General features: G+C 38.3%; 1 protein-coding gene and 5 non-coding genes across 15 annotated transcripts in view; all 6 read right to left on the bottom strand.

Moving 5' to 3' along the window:
- TAF1D (TATA-box binding protein associated factor, RNA polymerase I subunit D) overlaps positions 1 to 12,156 on the bottom strand; it is a 32,832-nt gene that overhangs the window by 11,163 nt on the left and 9,513 nt on the right. For 2 of the 10 annotated variants that reach the window (XM_077808225.1, XM_077808150.1), the window contains exons 6-13: positions 11,674 to 11,728; positions 10,930 to 11,288; positions 9,715 to 9,790; positions 9,408 to 9,471; positions 4,532 to 4,597; positions 4,029 to 4,115; positions 1,747 to 1,804; positions 831 to 917 (exon numbers count right to left, since the gene is read on the bottom strand). In XM_077808225.1, coding sequence (XP_077664351.1) covers positions 11,130 to 11,288; positions 11,674 to 11,728 — 214 coding nt within the window. In that variant the 3' untranslated portion in view covers positions 831 to 917; positions 1,747 to 1,804; positions 4,029 to 4,115; ... (2 more) ...; positions 9,715 to 9,790; positions 10,930 to 11,129. The other 8 variants (XM_077808188.1, XM_077808159.1, XM_077808177.1 and 5 more) reach the window with 8 other exon arrangements.
- LOC144259726 (small nucleolar RNA Z40) lies at positions 1,267 to 1,339 on the bottom strand. The gene has a single exon (XR_013344873.1). It is a non-coding gene; the product is annotated as a small nucleolar RNA Z40 (small nucleolar RNA).
- LOC144259730 (small nucleolar RNA SNORA1) lies at positions 3,034 to 3,169 on the bottom strand. The gene has a single exon (XR_013344877.1). It is a non-coding gene; the product is annotated as a small nucleolar RNA SNORA1 (small nucleolar RNA).
- On the bottom strand, positions 4,275 to 4,415 carry LOC144259728 (small nucleolar RNA SNORA8). The gene has a single exon (XR_013344875.1). It is a non-coding gene; the product is annotated as a small nucleolar RNA SNORA8 (small nucleolar RNA).
- LOC144259736 (small nucleolar RNA SNORA40) lies at positions 5,204 to 5,329 on the bottom strand. Its single transcript, XR_013344883.1, has one exon. It is a non-coding gene; the product is annotated as a small nucleolar RNA SNORA40 (small nucleolar RNA).
- On the bottom strand, positions 9,588 to 9,659 carry LOC144259744 (small nucleolar RNA SNORD5). The gene has a single exon (XR_013344890.1). It is a non-coding gene; the product is annotated as a small nucleolar RNA SNORD5 (small nucleolar RNA).

Genomic DNA, 12,156 nt, shown 5'->3' on the forward strand with positions numbered 1-12,156 from the left:
TCCATCATGTATAATGATTTCTGATCTTGTCCTGCCATTTGATATGAAGTCTTCATCGAACAAAGACTACGAGAATCAACAGCATCAATCTGGCGTTCTTGATCTTTCCTCACAATCCATTTCACTGCCAGAGTTGATACAACTGTGGCTCTATACATCAGAAGCTTTGTAGAAAACCTGATATCACAGCTTCCCCACAGACAGCTGACAGGCCCAAAAACTCTACAGCAGCACCAGCTGCTGCTGTACACATGTCCACGTCTTTTGAGGATCCTTCAGTACAGTCTACAATGCTGCCCAAATATTTTAACAGCTGCCATCTGCTCTATGTCCCATCCAGACAGGTTAATACTGAACTGGTTATAATCTGGAACTGGAGACTGCTTGATGATAATGGCCAGCAATTTAGTTTTATCCAGATTATTAATCTGGACAGGAAAACTGACTATACACAAACTGCTATCAATTGCACAAAGTGACTGAAAAAAGGCAAAAAACTCCCTGCTATTTCTTCAGTTAGCCATCTCATGTGTTATTTATAACAGCAATTAAGTTTTCAGGCGGAAGCGTAGTTCTATGTTACTATTTAGCTGGCTATTTTTGTATAGATGTCCTTTGGAGATGCCAGTGAAGTTAAAAAATCCTTCACTTATGTGCAGAGATAGCACTGATAAAACTAAGTGTTCATTCTATGATATTTACAATTAAATTATTTAGTAAGGAATACTTCTCAAATCAAATAAATTTGATAGAAGATAAGTTTTTACTTAAAACCAAAAGCCACCACTCACTGAATTTTTAATAAAAGGGTGAAGGGTAGAATTTCCTACCTCATGAACAGGCATCTCCTCATTTCTGGTTGACCAGGCTTCTTTGTAATCACTTCACTTGCCTTGCTTCCTAAACATGTGATCCACCTGAAAGATCGAGGTCAGTTTACCGCCACACAAACACACATAAGCAGCAGCAATTTTTAACAATGGGGTTGTACCACCATACATTTCCTGAAGCACCTGTGTTCTCCTTGAAAAATCACCCATGCAACTACCAGCCAGAACCCTACTTTTGGAGAGCTAAAAACTAGAACCCAGGGGATAAAGTTAACAAAAAAACACCACACACTTGCCACACAGAGCAGTGGCAACAAACACGATTGTCCCAACTGTAATGCATTTTTCCTTTAGTCTGATACTAAGGTAAGCTTAAACCATTAAACAGCAAGTGTGTACCTGAACTAGAGCAAGATAGACAAGATCCACATAACCCAAGTGTTCAGAAAGGCTGTCATCATTCACTCTTTTCAGAGCAGTTGAACATTTTGCCAATCATCATAACATTTCCTCACAATATCCTCTATATTCCGGAGCAGAATACACTTTTACTTTATGAAACATCTCCACCTATTTCTTCCAATATAGAAACAGATGCCAGTTAAATGAAAACAAAGCTCTAATTCTTCCTATACCAAAACAATCTGATGGCAAATTTAATAGGACTAATTAACAATGAGTTTTATATGGCTCTTCAAAAGAGCCAACTAGAGGAATACAGGTCTGTGCATAATCCTCATTATGAAGCCTTTTGCTTTCCAACAAGGACTGCAGATTCTATTCTGATGCTACACACCCTAGCATAATCCAATCCTATAGCATGCAAATCAATTTTGAGTTAATGAGGCATGCAACACCCTTTAACCAGGTAGTTTACCACAAAATTCATTCAAGGAGTCACACCAGAATTTCTTACCAAGACACCAGAAGAAAATGTGATTTGTGACTACGTGTTCCAGAGTTATTTGGACTCCCTGAAAACAGAGAGAATTCAGTTTGTTATACTCAAATGCCAGTTAAGTGGCCTCTACAATTTAAAATTTACCTTTCCCCTGGAATTGTTATAGAAGTAGTTTTATTACACAATTTGCATTAGGCAGGATGTGGTTCACAATCATCCATTTACATTACTTTCAAACTGCAGTTCAAATGCTGACATTAAATAATGAAAGAGACAACGTGGGTGAGGTAATCTTTTACTGGACCAACTTCTGTTGGCCAAAGACAACCTTTTCAGCTTACACAAGAGCTTTCTTGTTCAGGTCCTGTGTAAACTCAAAAGCTTGTCTTTTCCCAACAGCCAAGTTGGTCCCATAAGAAGATATTCCTTTACCCACCTTGTCCCACTAGTATCCTGGAACAAAAACAGCTACAGTAATACTGCAAAATACATAGTTATCAAGTCTTTTGAAGGTATGGGACCTCCCTGTTCACTACAGAACCAAACCTTGCTAACATAAACCTCTAAATCCTCCAACAGGACTCCAGAAACATAGATAAATGCCCTAAATATGAAAAGCCCAATTTCCAAGAAAGTGATATGAAGAGTCAAGTGGTCTTGTAATCCCCATCTTCAATTTCTTTGACAAAATGCATGCTGCACCATATGTATTTAGATATTAACCTGCACTAGGGATGTAAACAACATTTAAAAACATAACTGTGTAACCAATTAAAATTCTATCAGTTACACAGTTAAATGTTTAATCAGGGAACTAAGGGTGTGGGGGCAGCAGCCAGGACCCTGGGCGGAGTTTAATAGTTACTGGTTAACTGGTAAGCATCACGCTTATCAGTTAACTGGGTTAGACTTTTACATCCCTAACCTGCACCTACCTGGATTTCTTATAGAAAGTCTATGGCTAAACTTGATCTAAACCACAGATCTTGTTTTGCTGCCCAGGGCAGGGGTTCTCAACCTTTTTCTTTCTTTCCCCCTCAACATGCTATAAAACCTCCAGGACACACCAGGACTCCACTCCCAGTTTCAACCAAATGGGGGTACAAGGGCTTGTGCTTCAGCTGCAGGACATGGCCCCCTGGTTGAGAACCGCTGGCCTACCGGACAAAAACCCGCATGTCAAAATAAATTGAAGCAGATGAGTATTTTATGATAATCTCAATACAGTGGACCATTTTTCAGAACCTATGTTTGAATTTACCCTTCTATCTGGACAAAAAGTTCAAATTCATTTTAAGACTAGTTTGTCACAGGTCTCATTGTCACCACTGTAATTCATTTTACAGTGATGGAAGCATAACCTGTTACTTCTGTAGCCACGTTGCTCAGTTCAGACACACACCATTAATTGTGCCTATTCTTAGTGTGTAACGAGGCAGTTTCACCCAGCTATCAAAAATTCATCTTTTTAAACAAGATAGTCAACTATATTACAAAAAAAATTCAACTATTCACCTAAATTAGTAGTCCATATACTGCTGGCTTTCTTCCCCTATTAGATTTAGCTTTAAAAGGCTCTGTTTTCACAAGAAAGATTGTGTAACCTTGGCACCCCTGCACAGAAAAAAAGTTCGCCACCTTTGAATTTGTTTGAGCTGGTCATACTGTACACTAGGAGGGAAATAGTTCAAATGGGTCTACACAGATGTTAGAGGTTTTCAATAAAAAACCCAAACTTTAAAAAACCACACATTTTTACCCAAGTAGACAGGGCCAAATTACTGCAGGCAAGAAGTAAAAGATTAAAATGAACTGCAAGTAGCTTGACAAAAATGGAAGTAACATAATGTGTTGAATGATCCCTATAGAGGAAAAGGGACATTTTAAAAGCTTCAAAATTAGTTGTCTACCTCAGATCCTAAAGCTTGCTCAAATTGGCTTTGGTCTGCAAGAAGTCATTCTAGGGCACTGATATCAGGAGCTTCAATGGAACCAGCACCCAAGTTTGCAGAAATGCACAGCATATGGAAAGATGAAGGAAAAGGTCATTAGACAACACCTACTTAAGTGAAACTTGTGGGAAGGCTTCCAGCTCTTCTCATAGTGGCTTTATAGTAAAAAAGATATGGTGTCCCTTTTCAAAATAAAGGTTTATTTCTGCTTTAAACAAAAATGCACCTTCAAGTCCAGTTTAAGACTTGAGCATGATCATCAACTGACCTATCCCTATCTTGACACTAGCTATTTTCCTTAGTTTCCTTCCTGATTACAAATATGTACATTTGCTCTGTACATACCCTCTCAGTATGAAGATGATCTTCCTGACCGTGACCGCAGTCAGCTTGTGTTTCTCTACAGTCAGAACGCCATAGGAAATTCCCCCCCTTTAAAAACACAAAATCAAAGATATTCTGATGCAAAGTTCACTTCATTTTTCTACTACTGAGATTTATAAAAGTCTGTATTGGCACTTCCACAATATTTCAATGGCAACATTATTTCACCAGCTTCCGAATAAAACCACCTACAATTTAATTAAATCTACATGTTCCAACAGATATACCAGGTTTAACATGCATAACAGCATGAAAACCAACGATGCCAGATGCTGAATTACTGTGGCACTGTTTTTTTGAACACCCCATCAGGAGAATACTGCTGGATGCAGATACCAAAACAGTGCAACAATTCACTTGATAACTACCTTCTCCAAAAAGCCATGCATTTAAAATTTTAATTTCCCTAAAGAAAATTAGTGTACTAGAATGTGGTAATTTAACAGGAATGCATCACAGCTTACCCTTTTCACCAACCAGCTACATATTTCCATTTTGATTTCATCAATGTATTTTGGAAGTTCCAGAAACTAGAATGGAAAAAAACAAACTTTTCTAGAGTTTTATGTTCTGTTCAGCACAGTTTACATTAGTCAAGCAAAAATTTATTTTTGAAATCAACACAATAAATATTCAATATTGGCTCACCTAATGTAAGAGTTTATATATTTAGCAATTATTTCTCTCACACTGGTAGGTTAATAAATGCCAGTCACTTGTTTAAAACTGCATTTGGGGGCCAATTATCAACTAGAAATAGACAGATTGGCTGGCCAATCTGCCTACTCAGAACTGATGCTTTATTCAATTCCCCTGGAAATGGTAGGGGACACTGCCGGAAAAAAAAGTTTCCACTATCCAGCTGCTAAAGGAAACAGACTGACATAAGAGAAAGACCAACAGGTAAGACTGTGGAATTATCAATCCAAGAAGTTGGCTGACTGTAGACATTTATGGTATTTGAGCAGCTGCATGTCTTCTCAGAATTTACATTAGGAGGGCCTAAAACAAAGTCAATGTAACTGAGATTACGAGCAAACACTGAATATTTATATTATCCATTTTAGAGTCTGAACTTGATGCAAGCAGAGACTGGAGTTCTCCAGTGTTCACAGAAATTCTGTTCTAATTCAAAGACTGTCCCTTCTGAAAAGTAGCACAGCTCATATATTGATGAGTTGTGGGTTGCAAGAGAAGGGTTTATTCTTAGCACTTACTCCAAGATTTTGTCCACAGCAAAAAACAAAAACTGGAGATGTGCTAGGAAAAACAAACTTTTTAAACAGTCCTCCATGGGACTTCTCATTTTAGTTGAAAGTAGAATATTTATGCACTGTTCAAATGCAGGTGGTTCTAATAAGTAGTTGGTTATATATCTGGCAGTATTTACTTCAGTTACAAACATGCATTTCCAATTTAATAGCAAGAGACTACATTAGCACAAAGTTAGGGTTGCTTGGTGGTATGTCATCCCCATGCAGAACAAAGACTGAGCAAAACTCAAAACTTCTGAAAATCAAGAAATGCAGCTGTGGTTGCCCATGCAATAATTCAACAACTGTGGGGTTGATAGAGAAGTAGTATGTGTTTTAATAAGGCATTTAATGAGGAACTGGGATTATTTAGTCTGCAGAAAAGAATGAGGGGGGATTTGATAGCTGCTTTCAACTACTTGAAAGGGGGTTCCAAAGAGGATGGATCTAGACTGTTCTCAGTGGTAGCAGATGACAGAACAAGGAGTAATGGTCTCAAGTTGCAGTGGGGGAGGTTTAGGTTGGATATTAGGAAAAACTTTCACTAGGAGGGTGGTGAAGCACTGGAATGGGTTACCTAGGGAGGTGGTGGAATCTCCTTCCTTTGAGGTTTTTAAGGTCAGGCCTGACAAAGCCCTGACTGGGATGATTTAGTTGAGGATTGGTCCTGCTTTGAGCAGGTGGCTGGACTAGATGACCTCCTGAGGTCCCTTCCAATCCGGATATATTCTATGATTCTATGTTGGGGCATTGCTGAAAAAGGGCAGAGTTAAGGATGCATGAAAACACTAACTATGCATTTCCTGGTTTTCAGAAGTTTGAGTTTTAGTCAACTCAACATTCTGCAGGGGACAACATACAATCACTTTGCATTAAAAATTTTGTACTGAATTTTAGAATTATTTTTAAGACAGGAGAAAATGTTTGGTAGGAGTTAGTAATCATTTAGGTAGTTGTGGAACAGGACATGCACCATTAGGGGATGCAGAGGGTTGGGGTGCCATGCCTCCCCTACCCGAGCACCCAACTTCTTCCCCTGCCCTGTTATTGTCCCCATTTATCCCTCTCACCTCACTGCAGCCCCAAATTCTCCTTCCTCCTGCTGCTCTTATAACCCTCCCAGGAAGCATTCACTTTTCTAGCCCCATTCACCCCCAAATATTTTGATTATAAAAATCAAATTGTCACCTATGACTTACAAATTGTGGCAAACTTAAGACAAAAGGAGTTTTGAAGTGAGTGGCTGAAGTGGGGACTCGTGATGAACTTATCCTTATTAACTGAAGGTACGCTCACAGCAATCAAAAGGTTTGTAGATTCCTAAATGAATTCTTTGCTTCAGTCTTCACAGCTGAGGAGATTAGGGAGATTCCCAAACCTGAGCCACCTTTTGTAGGTGACAAATCTGAGGAATTGTCACAGATTGAATTGTCACGAGAGGAGGCATGGGAATTAATTGAGAAACTTAACAGTAACAAGTCACCAGGACCAGATGGCATTCACCCAAGAGTTCTGAAAGAACTCAAATGTGAAACTGCGGAACTATTAACTATGGTTTGTAACCTGTCCTTTAAATCAGCTACTGTACCCAATGACTGGAAGATAGCTAATGTAATGCTAATATTTAAGAAGGGCTCTAGAGGTGATCCTGGCAATTACAGACCAGTAAGTCTAACATCAGTACCGGGCAAATTAGTTGAAAGAATAGTAAAGAATAAAATTGTCAAACACATGGAAGAACAAATTGTTGCGCAAAAGTCAACATGGTTTCTGTAAAGTGAGATCATGTCTTACTAATCTATTAGAGTTCTTTGAGGGGGTCAAACAAACATGTGGACAAGGGGGATCCAGTGGACATAGGGTACTTGGATTTCCAGAAAACCTTTGACAAGGTCCCTCACCAAAGGCTCTTATGTAAATTAAGTTGCCATGGGATAAGAGGGAAGATCCTTTCATGGACTGAAAACTGGTTAAAAGACAGGGAAGAAAGGGTAAATTTTCAGAATGGAGAGAGGTAACTAGTGGTGTTCCCCAAGGATCAGTCTTAAGACCAATCCTATTCAACTTATTCATAAATGATCTGGAGAAACAGGTAAACAGTGAGGTGGCAAAGTTTGCAACTACTAAACTGCTCAAGATAGTTAAGACCAAAGCAGACTGTGAAGAACTTCAAAAAGATCTCACAAAACTAAGTGATTGGGCAACAAAATGGCAAATGAAATTTAATGTGGATAAATGTAAAGTAATGCATATTGGAAAAAATAACCTCAACTATACATACAATATGATGGGGGCTAATTTAGCTACAACTAATCAGGAGAAAGATCTTGGAGTCATCGTGGATAGTTATCTGAAGACGTCCACGCAGTGTGCAGCGGCAGTCAAAAAAGCAAAAGGGATGTTAGGAATCATGAAAAAAGGGATAGAGAATAAGACGTAGAATATCTTATTGCCCTTATATAAATCCATGGTACGCCTGCATCTTGAATACTGTGTACAGATGTGGTCCCCTCATCTCAAAAAAGATGTACTTGCATTAGAAAAGGTTCAGAAAAGGGCAACTAAAATGATTGGGGGTTTGGAACAAGTCTCATATGAGGAGAGATTAAAGACTAGGACTTTTCAGCTTGGAAAAGAAGAGACTAAGGGGGGATATGATACAGGTATATAAAATCATGAGTGGTGTGGAGAAAGTTATTACTTGTTCCCATAAGAACTAGGGGCCAAACAACGAAATTAATTGTTTAAAACAAATAAAAGGAAGTTCACTCAGTGCACAGTCAACCTGTGGAACTCCTTGCCTGAGGAGCTTGTGAAGGCTAGGACTATAACGGGGTTTAAAAGAGAACTGGATAAATTCATGGAGGTTAAGTCCATTAATGGTCATTAGCCAGGATTTCCCTAGCCTGTTTGTCAGAGGGTGGAGATGGATGGCAGGAGAGAGAGATCACTAGATCATTACCTGTTAGGTTCACTCCCTCTGGGGCACCTGGCATTGGCCACTGTCTGTAGACAAGATACTGGGCTGGATGGACCTTTGATCTGACCCAGTATTGCCATTTTTATGTTCTTATGACACTGCTTGCTGGAGGGAGAAGTGGAAGCTGGAGGGTTCCTGGCAACTGCAGTTCTCAGCATGCCCTGAAAGAAGGAGACAACATACAGGAATCTCCACAAATGTCTGGGTCCCAGCATCAGCCTGTTTCTTGCATTGGGATGCCCCACAGGTGGGCTCTGAGGGGATAGGGTGTGGGTGTCTGGCCTCACTACTGGGCTCTGGGGGGAAGGGGCAGAGAAACAGGAACAGGGTTGTCATAGGGGTTTCCTTAACACACTACTCCTGGAGGAATGTGTGTATCTGTACTGTTACAGACAGTTGCTGATAGATATTTTGAAATAAATTACCAAAATAATTGAAACTAACATGATTATATAGTGTTATTTTGACAAATAAAATACAGAATTTTTCAAAATTTTACAATATTGTGCACAGAATATTTAATTTTGGGGGCAGAATTCTCCCAGGAGTATTATATGGACCAAGTAAGCCTTCACAAGCACTTGAATACTGATTATTACAGAGTCAGCAAATCCTGCACAGGGCAGAATTATATCCAATATGAAATTGGAAGTCACAACACTATAGATGTAGGGCATATAAGATAGTATTAGTCCGAGGGAGCAGAACAGGAGGACAAGAAAGATTTTAGAAGATAGTTAGTTTACCAGAAATCTTAAATTGAGAAAGCAAGATATCAGGTTGAACAAGCACAGCAGCCTGAGAACTCCAGATGCCAAGTTATTTGTAGTATTTCTTTCTGAGCATAAGGATAACTGCATGTAACTGTCTGACCACTACTGTAATCAAGAGTTCCAAGTTCTAGTCCCATCTCAGACAGACACTCTAATTTTGGCCAAGTCATTTAATCTGTTTCCATTACTCAACCTCCTTCTACCAAATCAAGTATCAAGCAAGCAAGATTAGAACACATGTGATTTGTATCTTTTCAAAGAGCCATTCAGATAGTTTATTTCAATTTATTGAAAGAAAATCATGAAAAGAAATACAACGAAAGCAGCAACTTACCTCTTGCAGCAGAAAAACTAAAATGGTTCCTCTCTCTCTCCCTCCAAAAAAAGGGCCAATTGAACTAAAATGCAGAAATGGAAAAGAGCCAGATGAAGTCTCAGGTTTTTAGCATCAAAGATTAATATTTCTAACCATTACATTTGTAAAAAGCTAGCTTTCATGGGATATTTAATCAGTTCTATTCAGAATTAGAATTTAGTTCATTTGTGAATCACCCAGCAGTTGAACAGAGAAATTCATCACGTGAACTGCAATGTGAAGTCAGGTAGATCAAGTACTATATATGGCACCTGCAATACCTTACCCAGCAAAAACTCCAGTCCCAGATCCAGCATGAAGTTTTTCAAATCATGCTGAGAGGATGTTTCCCATGTTCAAGCCTAGAAAGAAAGAAGTTAAGCAGTTCTCAGACCAGCGTTAGAGATAGTTTGATACTACAGCCTAAAAACTGATCTTGCAGTTTTACTCTACATAGCTAGCATAATTCAGTAGATAAACGTAAAGCCACAAGTTTTGTTATGCTGAACACCACAAACCAGCAGAAAAGGTTCTACCAGGATTGAAATGATTCACCTGACTTGTTCATGTCTTACTAATGAGATTCAACTAAGATCTCAAAATGAGATAATTATTTAAGAAGCCCATATATGAAGCCTGCAAACTAAAATATAAATATAACAGCTAAAATATACAAGCTTGTGTTCTATTACTGTCAATATCCCACCCTGTCCCCAATTTTGGATTATGTTTGCTGTGTGACAGGAACTTGTTTGTACAATATCACTCCAGACTGGGGCCTCTGAACACCACTATAACAATTTAATAACTATGTCCTATATGTGCTTTAGCCTTATTTGCACAATTTAAGAGATGACATTTTCACACCTTAAACATTTTTGTTAGATCCACCAGCACTGAGGAAGTCTTGCGTATTAATTTTTTTTAGATAAGAAGTTTGGGGTCATTTAGCTCTAGAATTTGAACAGATTGAGGGATGAAAGATTGAGACTTCATAAAGAAGAAAGAAAAGGTATTGTATTATCTACTCAGCATTTCTAACACCATTAATATATGTGTTCAAATTACTGTCCACACTTACAAGTAGCACAACTCATATGGTTATCAGTTGTGGGTTGCAAAAGAGTCATTTTATTATTAGCACAGAATTCAAAGCTTCTGTCCATGTTAGACAAAAACAAAAGAATGAAGTGCTTCTGAAAGTGATATGCTGTATGGAATATATGCATTAAGTTTCAATCACAATTTTCAATTTATATCACTATTTTCTACGGAGGCAGAAGGCTGTTCAGACATGATTTCTTTAAACTAAGGTTAGGATGAAAGGAGGCAAGGTTAACCTCTGAACCAAGTTAGTTTGATATTTTACCTTCCTTTTCTACAGATAGCACTGAGCAAATTAAAACCTCAAAGCTTTATAAGAGCAGCTTCTTTATTACTATAGTTTTATTGCAACATTTACAATTTTATCTCTAGACAGTGCTAAACAAATCATACTCACCCAAAGGAGACAAATTATATATTTACAACCTAGATGATACTAGATCAATCAATTGCAATAACAAAGTTTCCTTAGTTGGAATGTTGAACATAGTTTTTGTCTGAAGTGAATGTGTTTTTGCTAGGCGGAGCAGCATATGCAGACATGCATGCTCAGAGTCAGGGTCACAGCAACCAGCATTTATGGGGTTCCATGATGTACTAGTTTTCTGATCCATGTAGTATCTCATGTACAGGCCCGGGCCCATCAGCAGCATATTCTTCCTCTTCATCTTCTCTGATCAGATTTGCATGTTTTGCTTTTGTCTTTGATTTTTTCTTGCTTGGAAGTTTGCTGCTTAATATGAAACAGCTGTTTTCCTAAGTCAATGGAAGATATAAAACTGATCAGAATAAAAGCCAATTATAAAGACAAGGTTTGAAGTGGGATTTTGCCAGTAATTTTTGGAGATACAGAACAGTATTTCCCAAGAACTACCCATGAGTAATTCTCATAACTGTATTCCTCAATTTAGGATTGTTTGCCACCCCAAACAAGACAAAACCATGAATTTTCAAATAAAAATAATTTTTTTTAAATCAAGAAGCAGGGTCAGAGATGGCATATATAATAGTTCATAGATATAGTCTAATTCTAGGAACAAATATTTAATCCAAAAATACTTTAATTTTGCTTGATTGTTCTTTTGTTTCATTTGCTTTAAAATGCTACACAGGGTAGTGAAGTTAACGAAGGTTTACTCACAACTATTGTGGCACCAAATTCTTCTTGATCAGGATCCAAGTTGGGGTCATCTTCACTGAAATAAAAACGGTCCAGAGTTTGGTTAGGTTTATGTAATAGCACAAAATACGAAGACTACAAGTGGTCTTTGATTTTTACCTCCACCAAATCTTGAGTTTCTCTTGGCCTCAATGCTACTACTTGTACCTACATGAGGATGCCACTCCTGCAGAAGTCTGATCTCAAGTGACACCTCACAAAACAACTAGAAACTAGGTAGGACAAGCTTTCAATGATATTACAAAGAAGAGGATAATTGGGAAGGAAGAGGTAGAGAGAAGGCCTTCAGAGTAGATATGAGAAAGCGGACAGGGCAGCCATGAAGAAAAGCCAACTGGTACACTGAGGAGATAAAGAGGACAGGTCTGTATTAGGAAAAAGAAGAGAAAGCCAAATAACACTGCTTTTACAGCCAAACATGGGCCAAAAGAGGTGAGGGGATAA

Source organism: Eretmochelys imbricata, chromosome 1, assembly GCF_965152235.1.
Source record: "Eretmochelys imbricata isolate rEreImb1 chromosome 1, rEreImb1.hap1, whole genome shotgun sequence".
Taxonomy (NCBI): Eukaryota; Metazoa; Chordata; order Testudines; family Cheloniidae; genus Eretmochelys; species Eretmochelys imbricata.